The sequence below is a fragment of the Diadema setosum genome, chromosome 19 (genome assembly GCF_964275005.1).
Source record: "Diadema setosum chromosome 19, eeDiaSeto1, whole genome shotgun sequence".
In the NCBI taxonomy this organism is placed as follows: domain Eukaryota; kingdom Metazoa; phylum Echinodermata; class Echinoidea; order Diadematoida; family Diadematidae; genus Diadema; species Diadema setosum.
The window spans coordinates 34,085,847-34,109,344 of NC_092703.1; the positions used below are offsets into that span (position 1 = coordinate 34,085,847).

The 23,498-nt window shown below is 41.6% G+C and overlaps 1 protein-coding gene across 1 annotated transcript in view; it reads right to left on the reverse strand.

The window, feature by feature from the left end:
• Positions 1-366: 366 nt before the first annotated feature.
• LOC140242461 (uncharacterized) overlaps positions 367-23,498 on the reverse strand; it is a 26,953-nt gene continuing 3,821 nt past the window's right edge. The window contains exons 2-8 of the mRNA XM_072322195.1: positions 11,859-11,911; positions 10,976-11,110; positions 5,841-6,101; positions 3,759-4,046; positions 3,088-3,180; positions 1,211-1,960; positions 367-455 (exon numbers count right to left, since the gene is read on the reverse strand). Coding sequence (XP_072178296.1) covers positions 367-455; positions 1,211-1,960; positions 3,088-3,180; positions 3,759-4,046; positions 5,841-6,101; positions 10,976-11,110; positions 11,859-11,911 — 1,669 coding nt within the window. The remainder of the gene's footprint in view (positions 456-1,210; positions 1,961-3,087; positions 3,181-3,758; positions 4,047-5,840; positions 6,102-10,975; positions 11,111-11,858; positions 11,912-23,498) is intronic.

The window sequence follows — 23,498 nt, forward strand, 5'->3', positions numbered from 1 at the left end:
AGTACTTTCGTATCTGAAATACCAACCGAAGTCTTCAGCCATTTACTCACATCTTCTTCATTCCAATCTTCCATTTTTGTCAGAGGATGGGATCCTGAAAGGCGAGAAAAACGTAAATTGGCTTTGATTATTTACTTCAATAAAAAAAAAATCTTCAATTGTAACAACGAAAAAATAAGAAATATGTATCACATTTAAAATTAATTCAATCTCGATGCAGTCTTCTTGTTCTGTCTCTTCTTAGGGTGCACTACATGGACTGAACTTTTAATTGCCTGTGCAAAAAAAAAAAAAAAAAAAAGTTGTAGGGGACTCTGGGGAAAGGTTATACCATTGTTGCTCGATCGGCTGCTGCTTCCTACTGTATCACCATCTCATAAAGCTCTCACGCGATAGCTCGAAGCGCCACACCTCGGGATCTCGCCTACTTCGCAGCTGTGCGTAAAGAGACAAATCTAGTCCACATAAAGTTAGTCTGATAAAAAAGAGGAAAATATTACAAATTCAACGATAAAAATTTGACTGAAATCGGATGGAAAATAAGGAAGTTATGAAATTTTGAAGTTTTGATAATTTTTCCAAATCAGTTCCTGTAAAGTGGGTATGAATATGCAAATGAGTGAGCTAACGATGTCATACCCTCACGATTTTCCATTGATTGTGTACACACACACTGTTCAAGAAATGTTTCCCCAAAATAGCGAAACTTCAAAATGTCAGAAGTTCCTTATTTTCATTTGCTTTTGATAAAATTTATACAGTTGAACTTGTGATATATTTTACTCTTTCATATCAGACTAACTTATATTTGGACTGGATTTCCCCTTTAACGACGTGACGAGTGATGCAAACACGGCATCACTGGGTGAACAAAACTCCAAGAAACTGGTTTCAGGCCAAGGGCGGATGAAGTTTGTAAGCGAACTCAATGGCCACGTGTTCGAGACCTTAAGATGACCAGTCTAGCTGGAGGACCTCAACTGTGGTCTGGCATCATCGAAAGGGATGGCATCCGCCATGCGACATTAATTGCCCCAGACACACCACTTGATAATGACGACATACAAAGATACTAAACAAGGACCGTTTCCTCTGGGAACACAACTTCCCTTTAGGAAGTTAACAGACTAAAAAATATATATATATTGACAACCTTATCTCTACTGATAAAAGTATTCCACACAATCATGATTTCCTATCATGAATTTACCTTCCTCGGTGGTATCATGCCTGGCTCCTTTCCTTTCTCTAGTGGTTGCAACATCTGCCGTCACCATCGTTTGTCGTACATTGTATAATTCCTGTGCTCCCTTTGCCTTTGACTTGGAGGATTTTGATTCATGATTTAATGAATCAACTGCAAAACCGGATGCGATGTTTGGGAGGACACCTGGTGGCATCTTCCCAGAAACTTGTGGCTCTTCTTTTCTCTGTCCATTGGATGACCCAATATCATCAATGATCAGTGATGGAATCCTCCAAGCATTCACGTCAGATCCTTTTTGTTGGAATAACGGATGAGTAACTTGCGTAGCACCTTGCCAACCCTTCTCTTCCAGGCTGACTTTAAATGAGATGCTATCTGGCAACCCTTTGCGGGCTTCTAGTGAGATGAGCGCATCACCCAGCTGTCGACCAATCAGACCACTCTGAATGTCATCTATCAGGAGGGTGTACCCTTCATCACTATACACCTTCAGAGACAGGTGGATAGAATCTAGTGACATTTCTTGAAGCTGATACATTGCTTCCTTCCCAACTGCATTTTGAATGGCCCTCACAAGGTCCGCATAAAGTTTGCGCAATTTAACAATACCACTCAATTTTGCCACGAAAGACTCTCCCACAGCAATACCCTGAGTCTTGAGATTGTCTGGTGTTGGAAGTAGCAGCCTTTTCAGATTACCTTCAGCTACATTCTGAACATCAGGATTACTGTGACTAACCAACAGTGAGACATCTGCAAAGAAAACAGAAGATACAAGGAAGAGATGGCGTTTAATCCTTTTTCAAAAAGAGTATCTACCTGTATATATATATATATATATATATATTTATATATATGGACATCCTTATAGTGGCAGTCGTATACTGGTAGTTCCTAGCAATATTAGCAGTTTCACTATAAATGGATAAGTTTCCTAGACTATTGATACATTTGTTGATGTAAACCCCACGAACTTCACAGAAGCAACTTTCAAGAAATTTTTGTTGACGACTTGTTCATTCTAGTCGCGTACACATGGTACAAAACAATATTTCTGATGCCTTTTTCAGGGTACTGTTCGAATTCATATTCATGTGGCATGTGCACGCCCAGACACCATTCAATGCAACCGACAATGAAAGTAATCCTAACTAATGTATGCAGAAATGTAATCAAACACATTCGGCTTACATGTGCTTTTTACACAAGGACGCACTTGGCACTTGCGATATGAAATCCCTGCGCAGTTGGTATATAATCAACGTGAACGAATTGGTATTTGTGTGAAGTCAGCTAATGCTCAGGCAAATGTCTATAACATTGCGAAGGTCAATATGTGACACACCTACAAGTAAGACTTGGCTAGGATTAGTTTGAGTATTTGTTGCATAATTATCTAGTTCCCCAGATATATGGATCTATTGCTGGATATTTCTTCTATATACTTCCCCCTTTTTCCCATGGATACAGCTATTTTAATACGTTGTAATATTGATGTCTTCCTTCATTGGTAAGAATTCTTCACAGAACATGTATTTCTACTGAATCTCTGATGAAAATGTCATAATGACATGATCAACAGGTGTCTCACCCCTATAAGTGCTAAAAAAAACATGACTTGGATATTGCCAAAAAGGATATGTAGGCTTACTTAAAGATTGCAATGTGAACACTGATAAAAAATAGATATGACCAAAAAAAAAAAAAAAAAATGTAACGAAGAATATCGAGGAAAAAGAAAACAAATACGCATTTAGTTTCTAGAAGAAAAAAAAAAACTTTCCTGAGCACCCTTCACCGGATGCACATAAAAATGTTCTAGAACAACTTATGAGCGCTCATTTATAAAACAAGCGATATTGTCATCTCAAGATGCAAACCTCTCTGCTCTGCTGGGTTCGCTTTGCGTGGGGGCTGTGGAGGTACAATTACCATGGTCTTGCCTGCATTGATGACACCCAAGTGGTTGCATCCTTTTTAACAAAAGAATATAAAATTTAATAAACAAATTAAGACAGCTGAACATCTCTGACGTGCGGTTACCGGAATGCAAAGCATACGGGATTCCACTTAGGAAAAAAACAGAAGTGAGAAGAAACAGGTAATATCAAAGAATTTATTTAGTCCCATGCAGAAAAAAAAAATGATGACATGAACAATATTTTCCAGTTCCAATGACAGCGTGGAAGTAGACATCTGACATGTCTGAACTGGCAAGGAATTAAACTTGTTGATGCTTATGGGATATCTTTACAGTCAATTCACGTCAATATCACGTCAATATCACATTGTGTCCGAATTTCAAACCATATACATTCCCTATACATGCAGGTTCATCAAAAAGTCTACGTCTGATTATGACAACGGTACGATAATGATATATACGTCTGTTGAGAATGAGAAGGGCGTTAAGGTGTCTTGAACATTAAGGGTTAACTTCACACCCTTATCAATCTCAACCGACGCGGTAGATCATCAGAAGAAAAGTATGATAAAATTGTTTTGTGATCGGATGCTAGGAAATTATCTTGTGAAAAAAAAAATAACTCACGGACATTGTGGGCAAGTTTCTTGAGTTTGCAAGCTTCCAAGACTCGTGCTAATGTCTCCGGTTGGTCCACATTTGATGACAATTCTTGCTGCCATCTCACCAAATTTCTAAAGAGGGCTACAGTTGTCTTCGTCCCCTCCCTGGTAGACTGAAGGCTGTTGTATGTCAGACCAAACCTTAACCCTATCGGGATGTACATGTCAATTGGGGCATTCTCAGCGACGTCCCAAAGCTGGAGTTCCGTCATGGATCGGGAAGACTTAGACCGTAGAAAGTTCTCTTTTTTAACTGCATGGGAACCAACAAATTATTACTGATAATGGATACATCCATACACACCACAATGAAATATATGCATAATGGATATTCCATTATTATGAAAAATAACATTGGTTCTGTAAATATTGCAAATGCATATAATAATCTACTAGTATATTGAGGGACAAAGGTTTGCAGTAACACCATGTGTATGTAGTCTTTAACCGGATCGTTGTTTGGCAGATGAAGAGCCGAGAAAGAGGAGAATTGAAGAGGGAAGCGACTTATGGGGGTTGTAAGGAGGGCAAAAAGTAAAGAGTGGGGGACAGTAGTGGGCTGGAAGTTGAAATTGCACTTGTGGAGACGGTAGAAAAGGGCACAGAGTTGCAAGGAAGAATAGTGTGAGAATCAAGTAAGATGTTCGGACATCGTTGGGAGGAGAAAGATGAAGTAGAAGGGAAGGATAAGAGAGAGGAGTTGAAGGTTGGAAAAAAAAAACGGAGATATAGGAGAGAAGTGAAGATTCATGAAACCAGAGAGAAGAACGAAGTTGGCGAATGATGTGGACTATGGAATGCGGAATCAAATGGAGAAAGGAAGAATAATCCCGAAGGAAAGGTACAGCATGTAAATCAAGGAGAGGTGAGACTATAGGTTGACAGAAGGGAGGGAGGGAGAGAAAGAGAGGGGAGGGGAAGAAAACAAAATAGAAGGAGAAAAAAAAAGGAATGAAAGTTAAGAAAATCAGTTATCATTATCGTGTCGAAAACACTGTGATATTAAATTTTGATGAGACAAGATGTAGACAATGAACTTGACTTAACTTTGATAACTTTAACACTAAATTGAATCAAGAAATAATTCAGTCTTAAAATCAAATACATGTTAAACACATAAAGGGAGGTTTTGAGTTGTTCAGATTTCTGTAACGATCGTTCTTATTGTTTAAAGATGGGAATACATTGAGTCAAGGAAACCTTCAACTCTCATTTAGGACCACATTTCATGCAAATATATGTTCTCAAATTGGTTATTTCACAGGACTTGATGTTGAATTTATCAAATGCTTTCGCATAAATATAGTGATATTACACCTGTCAGATCTTTCCTTCATGCTATAATTTGGTACATACCGCCGATGACTTTAAATTGTTGAATATTCAACTTTAAATACATATATGTTTTTAAACATTAATGAATAGATTCATTTTTCCCGTTTCCCGGAAGGCGAATTGGAATAATGTTTAGAATTAATCAACTTGTGTCCAGACAAATCTTATAATTATTACATAACACTCTTATCCTTCCGGGTATGTATTATGGACTAGAAGTTTGGGGATGACCACTCATATCTTCAATCTATATTTTTGTTACAAAAGAAATTAGTGCTTGCAATCTGTTTTAAAGGACCTAGGGAGCATACTAGCCCTCTATTTCACCGTTTACAAATGCTAGATGGTTACAGACTTTACCAATTTGTAATTTGAACTGTAATTTTTTGACCTAATCCATCATACTTTACCGCACGTTGTCTCCGATTATTGTTTTAAAATTTGAGCATGATTATAATACAAGGTTTTAAACATAATATGAATTATAAACCAACAACAAATCAGATATGAAACTGGTAAACAAGTCTTGTCATATGCGGGCAGTATAATATGGAAAGGATTTACGCAGAATGTAAAAAAAAAAAAAAAAAAGATGTTAACGATGTTTGTTGGGTAAAAAAATTTCATTTCATTTCATTGTTGTCCTAAAATTGCAGAATTCCATTCATCCGGTTTTCATGTTTTAAACAACAAGAACAATTGGTTCCCGTACACATGGATATGAATAAGTCCCTGCCGATTTCCAGTTTCTTGACCAGGATGTTATATAGAAAGCGGGCCTGCCCTTTCATTTGGTTCTGTTCCCACGCATGAAGAACCTTGAATGCAACCTCTGCAACACTGACGCCTTTGTCCATCTCAGACTGTCGATTTATAATGCTGCTAGCAGTGCATCCCAAAGACAGGGCAAATTGTGTGAACTGTTCATGGGTGATACACTCACTGATTTTCCACAGGGTTATCTCTGTCACTTCTGAAACAAAATATCCACAATTTTGAGAATATATGAATAGTATAGATAAGTGCGTTTAGTGCGGAACTTTCATACCGAAAAAGGCTAAATCCAAGTAATTTACTAAGATCATACGTCTGTTAACTGACCAAAACCACAATTTCTTGTCTTATAGTTCTACACAAATCTAGCTTAAAGGCTTAGAGGTCATTTGCCCTTTCATAGCTTCTCAACCTATGCCTTGGCTGGTACCAAGTTTACATGACATAATTGCCGAAAGTTTTACTTCAGTATTTCACTATAGTTCAGTTACCTTTTTCCCAATAATCCAAGTCTCATCAGATCATCTTTGCATAGCCATACACATACTCAGTTATTGTAGTAGCACGTCAACTTCAAAGACTTTCTCGGACTAGAGAAAAACACTGAATACCTCCTATTCAATGGTGACCAGGGCCCATTTCGTAAAATATGTTAGAACACACTGTTCTTGCTGGAATGGCAACTTTTCATAGCAACAGCCAATCAAAAAACTAGATTCTTGTCACTACCATAACAATTACCATTCCAACAACACTCTAAAAACACAAATGTTGAATTAGCATTTAAAAGGGCCGAGGAGTGACAACATTTTTAAAGTGTTGGTTTTCCTGCTAGATTCACAATTTAAAATGTTATTTTAAAAGTTGGATGCAACACTTCAAAAATGCTGTCACTCCTCGGCCCTTTTAAATGTTGATTCAACATTTGCGTTTTTAGAGTGAAGAGTTGCTATGGTATCAACTTTTTTCACTAAAAATTGGCCCAGGTATTGGGCAGACAGCCCAAATAATGTTTCCGTAACAACTAGGTTGGGTAAATGGTAAATGTAATTGGAAGGCAGAGTCCGTCCAAAATAATGCACAACAACTAGTTTACCGATTACTGTCTTGAGGTGTAATTATACTGTCCAGCAGAATGAACTGATCCCTAAAGGCCCACACCTTTCCGAGGATGCTACGCGGGCTCGTTGCGTGTATGGATTTTCCACACCGCACAGTAATTTTCTGCGGGCGGACAAGTTGCTTGATGGGAGTTGCCATCGATGTGCTACCGCTGCGGCCTTTCTACTGGTGTTCTGCGTGTACCTCTGCGAACCGTCACGCCTTTCCAGGCAAGCCTTGCCTGTGACTTGCGGGGAATAATACACTGGACAGCAAAAGAAAGTACCCACTTCTGTCGAAGGCCGCACACAAAAATTCACCCCTTAGAAATATACAATGTTTGTACAAAGGTGTGCTACAATGCCCCTTACTTATCACATGCACATAAGCAAGTGAATGTCTTCATAACAAAGAAGAACTTGACATGCACAGCATCTTGGTCATTGAATCAAAAGTCCCACACAACAGCACTTTCCATCATGCAAAAATGGCCACTGAATGGACATTTTTAAACAACCAATATGTCAAAGTGAACACCTGTTCTGTCAAAATGATGTTAGTGAGTGTATTCTGTATTTAGGGATGATATCCTTCCTGATTATGCTAATTTGGGCGCCTTTGAATGTTTCGCAGATAAATGGCGCCATACAAATGCTGTGTCATCATCATCATCATCATAATTCTCTGAATAAAATGAGTTACTAGTAGCTCTTTAGACTGGACATTACTTTACTCTGCTCTACAGCAAGCTTCCATCAGGAAAATAATGCCACGTCTTGTAAGGCTTGTAAGGCTCATTCTGTTAGTGTTTCATTTTGTGACTTTTGATTCAGTGACCAAGATGGTGTGCATGTCATTTTTTTCTTCTTAATAAAGATAATCACTTGCTATTGGGTATGTGATTACCAATGGATATTCGCAGCATACATGTGTACAAAAATTGTTTATTTCTAGGTCATAGGTGGTGAATTTTTGTGTGCAGCTTTTGACAAAAGTGGGTACTTTCTTTTGCTGTCCAGTGTGTGTATATAATATTATATGTGTGTGTGTGTGTATGTGTGTGTGTGTGTGACGGAGGAATGACTTGCAGACGTTGTGACATTTATGTTCACTATGGCCTTATATATATATATATATATATATATATATATATATATATATATATATACACACATACACTGTACATACACAATGTATTATTTTTTTTTTATTTTGCTACTTGTAAGTCCCCGAAGATGGCCTGCGCGGTAACAGTACCTGGCACGTAGTTGCCCGTAGTGGTGCACGTAAGTCCGTGATTTACCCGCAGCCAAGTTTTGAGCATGCTAAAGGCCCTGTCACACCTTTCCGGGTAAACTTGTTGGGAGAAGGGATTTTGCAGAAGGCAGGAGGTGGGGGTTGCCTGCGAGGTGCTGCCGCTAAGGGTCTCCTACTGGTTTTCTCACATGTGGTTCCTACGAATAGCTGTTATGCATGCAACAGTAACCACGTGAGGGATACCGATGGGTCTTAAACTCTCGGAGAATAGGGCTTCCTAAACAGGGGATCCTTTCGTTCATATACCTATAGTGTAATTTTATAAATGATACACCTTTCATCATTTTTGTGGTGAGAACAACTTAAAATGTTTGTTAATCCCCTTTCGTATGAGTCGCCTGCACCTAATTAATACTTTAAATCTGTAGTTTGAATTTATTTTGAAGATTATTATGACTCCCACTTTCTGGCACTAAATTGTACTTTTTTATTTTTTGGGGCTTGAAGCCCGCAGGTATACTCATACGTCTTTGATTCCAGGATTATATCTGTATCATATTTCTCCGTTGTTTGCTGCAAATATTTTTCTGTATCAACGCCTTAGAGCTCCTTGATATAAACACTGTATATATTTTTTTTCTTCTTCTTCTTTCTTTCGAAACAATGATACAGTTATAGTAATTTTATCTATTTTGTAAAAAGCATATCATTGTGTGTGTGCTCTATTTAAATACTGTACATTATTTTGGGTTGAACCATGATATGGATGTGTCTGTGCGTGGTTGACGGTGTGTGTATGTGGTTGAGTGTGTGCACGTGGATGAGTTAGTGTGCGGTACACGCGCGCGTGTATTGTGTAGTTATTTGAGTTTGTCTGAAGAATATGAGGTATTCATCAATATCATATGAGCTCCCTCTTGGAGACGTAATGAGCTCCTTTATGGAGACAATATGAGCTCCCTCGTGGAGACTTTATGAGCTCCTTTGTGGAGACAATATGAGCTCCCTCGTGGAGACGATATGAGCTCCCTCGAAGAGACTTGGTATGCATTTAATATTCTTGTTTATATCTCTTTAAGATCTGTAATGTTTGTTTTATGTTAAAAGTGCTGTCTGGGGCAAATTATTTGTATAGGGCCCCATTTCTCTCTCTCTCTCTCTTCTTTCTATCTTTAAAATAACAACAACAAATAGGGCTTTTCTACCTAAGCATGCGAAGACTGAATCCAGCGAACCACGCTAGGAAACCACCAGATTGGTTCAACGGGCGGGAAGGCCGATACAGCGATGCGCTGTGGAGCGCACAAGGGCACAGTGAGACACGTGAGACACTGATGGCCATCCACTGCATCCTGACTTATCTCCAGCCGTCTTGAGTAAGTCTTGCCGCAGTGGAAATAGATGGGCGAGGACGAGAGAGTGAAGCTGACGACCCTGCGCAACTCTTCCTTACTGTAATCCAGTTCACGCGCAAGTCACAACTTCCCTCATTTCACTCACGGAATGTAGTGTTTCTAGAAGTTGTGGTCGTCTTCGCCAGCGAAGGACGAACATCATCATCATCATCATCACTGGTTTTTGCGTGTACTTCTGCGGGCAAACCTCCGTGACCCACCCGGATTTTTTTGAGCATGCTCAAGGCCTTGTCACACTGTCTGGGGTAGCCTTGCGGGTTGATTTGCACAGAAAAAAAGAATGCTACCCGGTCTTCCCAGCAGTTGGCCCTTACCTGACAGTACCTAGCGCGTATCTCGCCTGCAGTTGCCATGAGGTGGGCACGCAAGTCCCATTTACCCGCAGCCAAGTTTTGAGCATAATTAAACTTTTTCCTGGTGAGTCGCAGGATTGCCCGCAGAGGTCCACGCAGAATGCCAGTAGAAGGCCCGTAGCTGCCGCAAGTCACACACGAGCATGCTACGGGTGTTTTACTGGCAAGGAACGGTGTCGAAACTGCCAATATCCGTGCAGCTGGTCAGTTCTATTGGCGTAAGGTGTAGTGCGAGCATGCTGAGGGTCAGTTACTACCTTTCTGCTGGTTAGTTGAGAGTTGGCTGCGGCCAAGATAATGACATTCTGTGGGACTTCTGTCATATCAAATTCTTTCAGAGGGATTCCTTCACCGGCTTGTCAGCCGTCACTCGCCACCCATGCGCCTGACACGTAGGTCACACAGAATATCAGCAAGCAGGATTTAAATAGCACGCGTCCAGCAGGTAAGACGCATGCGAAAGACGCATAAATCGTTGTCCGCCTGGAAAAAAAAAATGTCCTGCGTGCTGGAAAATCCCAACACGCAACAAGCCACCGTAGCTTCCCCGCGTAGCTTGCCCGGCAAGGTGTGACAGGGCCTAAACTTGGCTGCGGGTGGATAGGATTTGCGTGAGCACCTCCGGGCAACTACGGGCGAGATACGTGCTAGGTACTGTCATGTGCGGGCCATCTGCTTGCCCGGCAAAGTGGGACAGTGTCTTATAATAAGGATTTGGGCCAGTCTGCTGAGCAATGCGCAAGCTGGCACTGTTCATTAGCCATGCCTCCTTTCAAGTGCCACACCCTCCCACCGTCAGTCTTAAGCGCTATATAAGTGCTATTTATTATTGTCATTATTATTATTATCATTATTATTATATCATCATTATTACTATTATCATCATTATATTATAATTATTATCACATAGCTGCCGCAAAACCCCTTCAGAAACTCTTTCACTGTACCTTCAGCTTCTAGTTCACTAGGAAATCCAAGCTCGCCTTCCCGTGGTGCTGGGACTTTAATACCTTTATCTTTCCTCGGTCCTGTAATGCCACCTCTATGGTGTGTACTAACCGTTGGCTTTGAGGCATGTCCAGCTGTGGTGGTAGAGCCATATCCCGATGGTGCATAGTTAGAGTAAAGTGAGATTGAAATTAGACTTCATCTTACAGAAATTCTTTCTGACCTACATGTTGTGTCAGAGAACAATGCCTTAAAAAATCAGAGGAAAATACAAGCAGAAAATTCAACAACAAAAATGTCCCCCATTTGTGTGTTTGAGCGTGTCAGAGTGACGGATTCTGAATGGAGTTCCTGTCCCTTGCCAATCATCGAAGAGTTTTGTTGCCTGCGTTTGTTTATTTCCAAGAAGCAGTTCTACTGTCAGATGGTTGCAGCAGGTTTTATCAATCCTGTGTAGGCAGATCTGCATAATTTTCAATCAGGTTTTGGGGTGCGGAAGGTTCTACTTGCAGCATGACAAGAATGAATGTACTGTGAATAAAAGGGAAACAGATTATCAAAAAGAACAATCAATTTGCGAGATTTTCGGGTACTAAATCAAATAAACAACTTATACCATCTCCTACCTCCGTGGCCACCTTTTGCCTTATCCACTGCTTTACCTGTTCTGCTTGTACTTCCAGTAGCAGCATTCCTTCGCTTGCTTCTCTTTTTCTTTTTTATTTTCCCACTCTTTTTAGGCATCTTTCAGAATAATTCAATCTTTACTAAAAGAAATACATGTATGTATATTTCCTTTTCTTCTGTTCCTACGCTCTAGATTTTGTTGTTGTTGTTGTCGTTGTTGTTGTTGTTGGAGGAGCTGGTATTGCTGCAGCTAACACAATGCCTTGGTCAGATGGAAGACGCCAACTGTCAGCTGCAGCTTATTCTTCCTGCAAGTAAGGTGGAAAAGTGATGTCCAATTCAAATTAACTCTTATGAAAAAAAAGCCAAAAAGGATGACTCATTCCAGGTAGGACCTGTTCATGAAAAAGTTTCCCAACGGTACATTTCAATATGCGGGACCAGAGCCAGAGAACCTCACTTTGAGAAATTTCAAGAGTCTCAAATGGGTTTTGTAAAGAAGTGTCAATACTATTCAAGAAAGATGTGGTGCCATCTGCAAGCATACTGAGCTGACGTGATCATTATAATTATAGAGATTCCCCTTTAATTAATTATTTTCTTACAATATAAGAGATACCAATAATGTCAATTCTATGCTGATAATAATAGTAATGATAATGAAAGTAATAATAATGATAATGATAATTACAATAATAATAATAATATATATATATATATATATATATATATATATATATATATATATACATATGAAATGCAGAGACCCTGAAATATTCCTCGATTCGACTACGGACGATAAAAACATATAATTTCCATTTTTTGCTTTTTCTGTTTATATTAAAGTTTTAACATGTGATAAACTGAAGTGACAACGGCTGAAACGTTCACGAAAATGGAAGATAGGACAAGAATTGATTCTCTACACTGTCAGAGACCTTACCATCACAACTCCTGGCACATCAAGATTATTGCTGTAGCCAAAGATCCACAATCAAACGTATCATATGCAATGTTTCAGCCTTAAAAATGTCTAGTTATCTTGAATAACATTGTTCACACAATCCTTGACTCTAACAGCAAAACATTTTGAAACACTGTAGTTTACCGTGAGTAGTGATTATGCCTGGAGTTTTACACATACAGCGGATTTTTTCCCTTTGGCAACGATGTAATCACTCCATTCCTCTTTGAAACTTTGAAACACTGAAAGAGTCCAACATCAATACCACAGATTTCGATGCTGAGTGATCTTGGTTGCAACTACTAGGTGTTACAAAATAAAAATTCCCACTTTTGATCCTTGATAGGTCCAAAACTATAATGAGAATACACTGACATTGATATGGGCAATAGTTGAAAGTGTACAATTTTGTCGGAGGCAATTTTAAATTGAGAGCATAATTAAGCTTCATTAAAATAAACAATAACTTTTCAGTTTAGGTTTCAGATTTTGCTCTATTTTCAACCCTCTGTAGAAAACTTTAACTTTGCACAGACAATGGTCCTGAACAATCACCAGGATTTGAATGCTCCATTTTTTATTCACGAGAAATTCAACTACCACAGCTAGTCTTCTTTTCTTTTTTCATTCTGAAATGCGGTGTATGCAAGCACATGGAAACCGGTGCTTACTTTTTTCATGTGCATGTATTTCACCCTTCGCTAGATAGGAATTCAGACTACCAGTGCCCAGGGCAACCATCATGAATAATTGATAAAGCATTCGTGTGCCTTGGAGCAGAGCTCTGAACAGGTGGTTCCCAGGTCCATTGTTCAGAGTCATTGTAAGTACACACTCACACTCACATAAACATCATTAGTTTCTGTGTAAAGTTCAGGTTTAAGGCCGTGTCACATAATTTATTTCCGGGCAAGCCATGCGTGCGACTTACAAAGAACAATTTTTACTTCCCGGAGTTCCCGGAATGAGAAGCACATGACAGTATCTAGCACGTATCTCACCCGTAGTCACCCGGAGGTGAGCACGCAAATCTTTTTAACCGCAACCATGTTTAAGGCCGTGTCACACCTTTCCGAGCAAGCTACGCGGGCTTGTGGCGAGGAGGTAGTTTCCAGCACGTAGAAGACTTTCCGCAGGCGAACAAGAATGTTTTTAATTTTCGCACTTGTTTCTTACCTGCTAGACGCGTGCTACTTAGCTTCTACTTGCGTGCATTCTGCATTCTGTGATCTGCATGGGAGCTTTGAAACCAATCCGATTTCTGTTACGAGCGACTTATTGGTACCGTGAATTACCTGCGTTGGAGTTACCTGCGAGATGCTGCCGGTAAGGGTCTCCTACACTGGACCCCAATTCATCAAAAGTTGATATGATAGCAGCTCCTGCTGGAATGACAATTGTCATGGTAACAACACAAATCCAGCTTCCTGATTGGCTGTTGCTATTGGAAGTTGCCATTCCAGCAAGAGTTGCCATCCTAACATCTTTTATGAAATGGGGCCCTGGTGTTCTGCGTGTACCTCTGCGAGCGAACCCCCACGACTCACTCGGAACATGTTTTGAGCATGCTCAAGGCCTTGTCATACCGTATCTGGGAAAGTATTGCGGCTTGACTTGCGGGGAAACAAATTTGCTACCCGGAGCTCTCCGCAGTTGGTCCGCACCTGACAGTACCTAGCGCGTATCTCGCCTGTAGTTACCCGGAGGTGCTCACGCAAGTCCGATTAACCGCAGCCAAGTTATGAGCATGACCAAAACTTTTTTCCAGGTGAGTCGCGGGGATGCCCGGAGAGGTCCACGCTGAACGCCAGTAGGAAGCCCTTAGCGGCAGCACTTCGCAAGCAACTCCCACGCAGGTACTTCACAGTCCCCGTATGCAGGCTTGTTGCATGTAGGGATTTTCCAGCATACCGGACAATTTCTGAGGGCGAACAAGGATTTCGGCGAGTCAGTGCATGTGTCTTACTTGCTGGACGCGTTCTACTTAAATTCTACTTGCGGGTATACTGTGTGACCTTTGTACAAGTCGCGTGGGGGCTGACAACTCAGTGAAGGAATTCCTCTGAAGGAATGGCAAAGTCCCATGAATGTCATTATCTTGGCTGCATACGGGGACTGCGAAGTACCTGCGTGGGAGTGGCCTCCGAAGTGCTGCCGCGAGGAGCCTCCTACTGGCGTTTTGCGTGGACCTCTCCAGGGTATCCCCGCGACTCACCCGCCAAAAATTTTGGTCATGTTCAAAACTTGGCTGCGGTTAAATCGGACTTGCGTGAGCACCTCCGGGTAACTACAGGCGAGATACGCGCTAGGTACTGTCAGGTGCGGGCCAACTGCGGAGAGCTCTGGGTAGCAAAATTGTTTCCCCGCAAGTCAAGCCGCAATACTTTCCCAGATACGGTATGACAAGGCCTTGAGCATGCTCAAAACTTGTTCCGAGTGAGTTGTGGGGTTCGTTCGCAGAGGTACATGCAGAACACCAGCAGGAGACCCTTACCGGCAGCATCTCGCAGGCAATTCCAACGCAGGTACTTCTCAGTATACCCATAAGTCGCTCGTAACAGAAAACGGGTCGGTTTCAAAGCTCTCACGCAGGTTACACGGAATGCACGCAAGTAGAAGCTAAGTAGCACGCGTCCAGTAGGTAAGAAACAAGTGTGAAAATTAAAAACATTCTTGTTCGCCCGCGGAAAAATCTTCTACGTGCTGGAAACTGCCTCTTCGCAACAAGCCTGCGTAGCTTGCCCGGAAAAGTGTGACACGGCCTATAGTAGGCCTACAGAGGGTTAAAATTTGACCAAATCCTGGAACCTAACTCTTTAAACTGATATATAGTTTTCGAGTTATTAAGCATCAAAAGTGGGATTCATTTTTTTGTTGTTGTAATACGAAGTACATATCCAAAGAATATCAGATGATTATGTCATCACCGTCTCTCCAATTAGATTCGGCCCTTCCCACTTCACTATTTCCATAGTGTGTTGACAACTCACCTAAAAATTAGCTGTCCAGTCCACCAGTAAACCAGTTGAGAATATTACAACTCCACCATTTTGACTCTAAACCAGAGGTGCATATCAGTCCTTCCGATTCCGATCCACGCGTCATGTGAATCATGTAACGATCAGTTTAGTGGCAAATCAAGGACAGATAACAACAGGAAGTGAAATAAATCCAGAAAACACAGGTAGTCGATTCTCTTGACCCTGATGTGAGCTAATGTCAGAGAGGATACAATTTCTAGCTACAATCATCTCCCTGCTACAATATTACCCCCGAAACATCATAGTGGCAATCTAGAAAAAAAAAACACACGCAAAAACAACAACATTACTCTCCGAGACTAGCCTGTCAGAGCACCTGCGCACCCTTGATCTCTACCCACGCTTACTCGACAATCACAGCTCGTTCTACACGAATTCGCAAATCAAAAGGGTTTTTAAGTTAGCAGGTAAAAACAAAGAGAGAGATGGGGGGGGGGGGGAGAAAAAACTGAACGCAGTCTCTGAGTGGAGTTTGAACAGGACATTCCTTCCCCTCACTATTGCAGGATTTCTGAATGCATTGAATAGAGTCGCTAAAGTTTCCTCTGGGGATTTAACATTTTTTTTTAACATACATTATTTTCAGTGCGGTGTATTTAAGATTTATTTTCAAAGCGTAAAGTAACCAATCATAACATTGCTTCCATGCCCTTGATATTGTTTAGAACAAAAATCAGACGGAGAAGAATGTGCCTACCGAGGCGAAATTCATGGTTAAGCAGACAAAGACATTTCCACGCACTGAAAGTCTCTAAAGGTGATATTATGGATTCCCAGGTGACAGAAATAGCCCTATTCTCTGCGGTGCACTGAAGCAGTGCATTACACACGCACACACGCACACACGCACACACGCATATATATATGTATATATATATATATATATATATATATATATATATATATGTATATATATTGAATAGCACATTTATAACAATGTTGGTGGAATCAGTACCAGCAGGTGGCGTTCATTGATTTGTTACGGATCGCTTGTCCGTAAATACCCAACAGGATCCTTCACTTTGAAAATTGTAGTGTCTATAGTCCAAATGTGGCGTTGTTTGGACTAAAAATGAGCGTCCCTTGTAATGCAGATAGGCCGTGCTTGTCTAATACCAGGCGGGGAGTTTTCGCAAGCACGACGCAGCCGGTAGTTGAGCGTGCCGAGTGTAAAATTTGCTTCTGCGCATGATCAAATCTTAGAAATGTCCGTCCTGGGGAAAACGAGTACGGTATTCTGCCAAAACAGAGTTCGGTCCCGATATTGGGCAGGAGTAAGCCAGCCAGCCAGACAGCCAGACAGCCAATTAGCAATCCTGTCCCCATGCCTCCGTCCTTATGTCCCAGTCACATAGACATCCCGGATCACCCCGAACCACCCTGGATCTGATCCGGGGTGATCCAGGGAGAGATCCGTGGACGTCCTTGGACATCCTTGCATGACCGTGTTAATCAGGGGACATCCGGGAGGCCAACACGGCAACTTTTGGAGGTCAAAAACATCCGTCGTCATCTGGGGATTGCCGTGTTGGCAGAGCAATCCGGGATGGTCCGTGTGGCTGCCGTGTTAATTGATCCGTGTAGATGCCGCGCTCTTCCGACCTTATCCGTATATAGCTGCCGTGCAGGCGCGCCGGAAGCAGTTTTGGATTGGGGGGGGGGGGGGGGGCAAACATTGGAGGGGGCTCAAGATAGACTATACATAATTATGTTACACAATAATACACATTCACAAACACACACACACATCTATATGAATATAATATGTATATATATATATATATATATATATTACATTTGATCATAATTATATATATGATGTGTGTGTATATATATATATATATATATATATATATATATATATATATGTAAAGTGTCGTACGGTGGGTCGAAACATGGGGGGTACAATGTGGAAAAGTAATTTTGACGGTGTGTATGCTTGTGCGTGTGTGCGTGAGCAATAATGGGACTATACAATACATTACGGAATGTGATACATTCAACAACGCAGTCATTGAGCAACATTGTACTCGTAAGTTTTCCTTACATGGATTATGGAATGACGGTGTGAAACGATCGACAAATTATATACTGCCAGCAACATAAGGTGAATTGCATAACAATAAAATGCGAGCGAGCGAAGCGAGCGAGCTTGAAAATTTTGATATTCTACAGTCCCAAAACTGGAGTTTGTAGCTACATCTTTCGCTTTGGAAATAAATGGGGGCGCATCGGGCGCAACTACTGGCAATTATTGGCAGCAACATTAGGAAAATGGCATAACGATTCAATGCGAGCGAGCGAAACGAGCAAACTTGAAAATTTTGACATTCTACAGTCCCAAAACTGGGGTTTGTAGCTATATCTTTCGCCTTGGAAACTAATGGGGCGGCGCATTGGTTACAACTGCTGGCAATTACTGGCAGCAACATTAGGAGAATGGCATTACGATTAAATGCGAGCGAGCAAAGCGAGCAAGCTTAAAAAATTTTGACATTTTACAGTCCCAAAACTCCCGTTTGTAGCTATATCTTTCGCTTTGGAAATAACTGGGATGCATCGGGCGCAACAGCTGGCAATTACCGGCAGCAACATTAGGAGAGTGGCATAACGATTCAATGCGAGCGAGCGAAGCGAGCGAGTTTGAAAATTTTGACATTTTACAGTCCAACAACTCCCGTTTGTTGCTATATCTTTCGCTTTGGAAATCAAGGGGGGGGGGGCATCGGGTGCAACTGCTGTCAATTACTGGCAGCAACATTACAAGAGTGGCATAACGATTACAGTAATGCGAGCGAGCTTGAAAATTTTGACATTTTATAACTGCTGGCAATTACTGGCAGTGAGTGGCATAACGATTCATTGCGAGCGATCGAGGCGAGCGAGCTTGAAAATTTTGACTTTTTACTGTCCAAAAACTCCCGTTTGTAGCTATATCTTTCGCTTTGGAAATTAAGGGGGGGGGGCATCGTTCGCAACTGCTGACAATTACTGTCAGCAACATTAGGAGAATGGCATCGAAGCGAGCGAACTTGAAAATTTTGACATTCGAAAGTCCAACAACTGCCGTCGTAGCTATGTTTTTCGCTTTAGAAATTAAGGGGGAGGCACACCGGGCTCAACTGCTGGATGCGAGCGAGCGAAGCGAGCGAGTTTAAAAATTTTGACATACTACAGTCCAAAAGCTGCCGTTTGTAGCCATATTTTCCCCCTTTTATTCATAGATATACATATTTATTTTATTATCTTTATTTTTATTAATTTGTTTATTCATTTATTATTATTATTATCATTATTATTATTATTTTTTTTTTTGGGGGGGCTTTTTTGGGGGGCAAAAATGCGTTTTGCCCCCCCCCCCCACTTTTTGGATGGGGGGGGGGGGGGGCGGCCGCCCCCCCCTGCCCCCCCCCCCCTCCCCCACTTCCGGCGCCTATGCTGCCGTGTTGATACCGTGTGCACAGACATTTCAACGCTCGTTGACACTCCATCAGTGTCGAAATGATTACGGATCTCCCCGGATCACCGTTTAGATCCTTGACTACGATGTCAAAGGTGAAATTGTGAAATTGGAGAAATTGGTGAAACTGGTAAAAATTGGTGAAATTGATCCAAAGATATATTTGAATTAAATTAAGTTGTTTTTTAGCTTCCTCAGAGTTTATTTTCCATACACGTCCATTACCATTTCTTCTCAAACTTAGCCTCCCATATACAGCGTATCCCAATTCCTTTCCCCTTCCTTGTGCCTATAATACACTTTCCAGTACCTTCTTTACTTCTCACCCATCTCCACACCTCACTACTCTTTTGTTCTGTTCCCATTCATGTTGAAATTCAGCTCAGGATCCAGAAGGTATATGCAGACATTGTTTAACTCCCAAGATCAAAACATGGTTTCCTATATCTTAGTCGTCGTTGATCACTTTACAATTATGTCACCCTGTACACGATGAGGGATCAGACAGCCTCTACAGTCTACAAGCACCTGTCCGAGAACATGGCCTGCCGGAGTCGTTACACACAGTCCAAGGCAGACATTTCGAAGCAACGGTAGTAGCCCAACTGTGCAGAGAACTATATAGGAATACGGAAAACCAGGTCATCTTTACCCCCAAGGTGCAGAAATCGTAGAGAGATTCAGAGTGAACAGAGTCGTGATGTACCAACTGGCAAAGTGCCTAGATAAGAGTGGAGGTGATTGGGACAACATCTTCGTCAGGTGGAAATTCCCTACAACAGCAGGGTGCACTCCTCAAATGGTTTTCACTTTTCTTCATGGTCCATGGGAGAGAATCTCGACTCCCAGCTTCATCGCATGCACCCCAACCTACAGAGCAACCAATATCCACACTCAAGTAGGCCCCCTATGTACACGACCTCCGTCCTCGTCTGAAAACAGCATTCCAACACGTACACGGAACAACAGAACACCAAGGCTCGATTGACACAGAAGGATACCAATGTCTTGCTCTTACAGAATCGATGTTCATATCCAACTGAATGTCTTCCTCCAAATCTACTTTCCTTGTAGCCTCTAATGTAATCCCAGCCTCTACAGTGGTCAAGCTGGTATTAACTGGCTCTCGATCTCTTTTTTATCACAAGTTCCCTTCTTTTACAACTATAACTGTCCATTCTTGCTTTGAACCTATTCTAACAGCGTGAAATTGATCTAAAGATAATTATATCTGTATTAAATTCATTTTTAAGCTTTCCGTAGAGTTTATACACGCCCCTTATCATTATACCCCCGCCAAACGAAGTTTGAAGGGGGTGTATAGGAATCAGCGGACGGTCGGTTGGGCGGTCGGGCGGTCGGGCGGTCGGGGGTCGGTCGGGCGGTCGGTCGGGCGGTCGGGCGGTCGGTCCGTTGCAAATCTTGCGTCGCGAACTACTTCCTCAGTTTTCACCGATTCCCATAAAACTTGGCACAGATGTGTGCCTTGGGTTGTAGATGTGCAAGACGTATTTTTTGACAGTACCCAAAAGTACGTTGCCATGGTAATGGCATATTATGGGCAAAAATGGGTACAAATCTTGCGTCGCGAACTCCTCCCACAGTTTTTGATCAATTTTTCTGAAATTAGGTACAGATGTTCATCTGAATATGTTAATGTGCAAGACACATATTTCCGCAGTGGCAAAAAGTGCGTTGCCATGGTAACGGCATGTTATTGGTAAAATATAGGGCAAAATGCTTCATGGCAAAACTGCTTCATCAGTGTTCTTCCAATTCTCATGGAATTCATATTGAATGTTTGTCTTAGGATATAGGTCAGCATGACACATTTCTTGACAGTGACAAAAAGTATGTTGCCATGGTAACAGCTCACATATTATGAGCCAAAATGATGGAAAATTTTGTGTTGCAAACTACTTCCTCAGTTTTTGCCCAATTTCCATGAAACTTGGTACAGATGTGTGCCTTTGGTTGTACATGTGCAAGACGCATTTTTCGACAGTACCCGAAAGTACGTTGCCATGGTAACGGCATATTAATGGCAGAAGATCAAGGAAAGATCTTGCGGATTTAACTACTTCCTCAGTTTTTTGACCAAAGCTTATGAAATGTTGTTTTGACCAAAGCTTATGAAATGTTGTTTGGCGGGGGTATAACCAGTCGCTGTAGCGACATTTCTAGTTTCTTCTGACACTTAGCATCCCATACACACCAATTACTTTCCCATTCCTTGTGCCTATCATAAACTTTCCAGTACCTTACTTCTCACCCATCTCCCACACCTCATTACTCTTTTGTTCTGTCCCCATTCATGTTTAAGTTCAACTCATGATCACCTCATCATTACTTTCCATCGCAGCTCTGCGTTGTAGGTCGATCAGCTATACCTCTCTACCCCTGTCACCCATGTCACCGGTAAGTTAGAAAGGCGTAGAAGGGCTAAAAAGTTTACAAAAAAAGACCTACCAGCTCGACGCTGGCAAATACTACGGCCCATCTGCTCGAAATATTACAAAAAGAAAACCCAAGAGCTCGACAGTAGAGATATATAATACACGAGACGAGATGGACAGTACGCAAATCAAACCCACAGCCTCGACACCAGGCAAAAACGGACTACGAACTCGACAATGAGTAAAGATGCTTGACTCGTCTGATTTTGAACCTGTTACATGTATCTAGACACAGGTTAGGAAGCGCATTGTTGACTCGGCTAGGAAGTCCCTATATAGATTCATTATTCGAACTCATTTTATTATGGGTTATAATTATGAAGGTGAACTTTTACCATTTATCACAGAAGTCATTAATTCTTCCATATCTTCCGGCAAATTTCCCAAACTTTTTTAGACATTCCTTTACAGAAGAAGTCTAACCTAAATCGTATATAATGAGCTGAAAAATTACAGACTTGCAGCTACAAAATGTTTCAATAATATTCTTGAGAAAATGGCATCTTCTCATTCGAGCATATCTACATGAACGCGAGTCGGTTTCTGAAATGCAGACAACATATCGGCGATTCCAGTCCACAGAAGAAAAAAATTATCGAAATTTTAAGAATTACGTTGTCCTCGCTGTTGGCTAAGTACAATGTAAAGGGCCTAAAAGCTTTTTCCAATAATACAATGTACTTGACTTTTACGCTGACTTTGACTCTCTGGATCACAAAACCATGGCTGAACGTTTTCAGAGTTGTTCTGGCATTATCGACAGGTTTCCTATCAAGTAAATCGTAAGCTAAGCGTTATTGTGAATCATGGGCGTAAATCCCGGGGGGGATGGGGGGGATATATCCCCCCTGAAATGGAGGAGGGGGGGGGGGATGGCCTGTACAAACATCCCCCCCTGAATTTTGGGAAAAAAATGGAGGAAGCAGAAATGTGATAGTATCAATTTTGGCATATTGCGTGACGTTTGTACACCGGCCTTCAGACAGGTAACAGAGCTGAACAGTATTCTATCTTGTAGGAAAATGTATACATAATTTTCTCAAGCGCTCGCTCGCTTCGCTCGCTCGCGAAGAAAGCAACATCGACATAACCGTCGGCCTTATGCCAAAAGGGCCTTAACACCATAGACTTTGTACACTATTAGTGCCCTTTTGGCATGAGGCCGACGATACTGTACAATGTAAGGTATGGCTCAGACGTTGACAACGTCACATAGTATAGACCTACATGTAAACATGCTATGACGCGAGTAACTTGGGACCATCTGCAAAATATGTACGAAAACAGACAAACAAACAAACAATAAAAAACTATATCACCATAATTGAACCCCCTCCATTTCCTGAATCATTTCTGAGAAACGACAGTGACTGGTGACTCAGTCAGGATACATCTATGGGCATACCCAGGGAAGATCAGGGGCGTCGAATCTATCTCGGGGGGGGGGGGGGGGGGGCAAAGGGGCATCTGCCCGCCCCTACGGAAGTGTTTAGGCAGACAAATCATTTATCCCCCAAGCAATTCCCGAGATGAGGACAAATCTCGAACCTCTTAATGGAAAATTGTCCAAATATCACCAGAACTATGCACCAGATAGTTGTATTGCAATTTTAAACATGCAAAAGCTCCGCTATACAGGATCCCTTTCGATAGACTTTGTACACTTTTGAGATTGACGTATATTTCCCTAATTTATCAAAGAGTGTGCAGCAGATCTTTCACTTAACAAAAGCACCCTCATACGCAGAGGCGTCGATGGGGGGGGGGGGAATGGTTCCCCCATAAAGTGGGACAAACAAAAGCGAAAAATATAACCACAAACGGCAGTTTTTGGAGTGTAAAATGTCAAAATTTTAAAGCTCGCTCGCTCCGCTCGCTCGCATTAAACGCTATGCCATTCTCCTGATGTTGCTGCCAGTGACTGACAGCAGTTGTGCCCGGTGCGCCCCCTTAATTTCCAAAGCGGAATATATA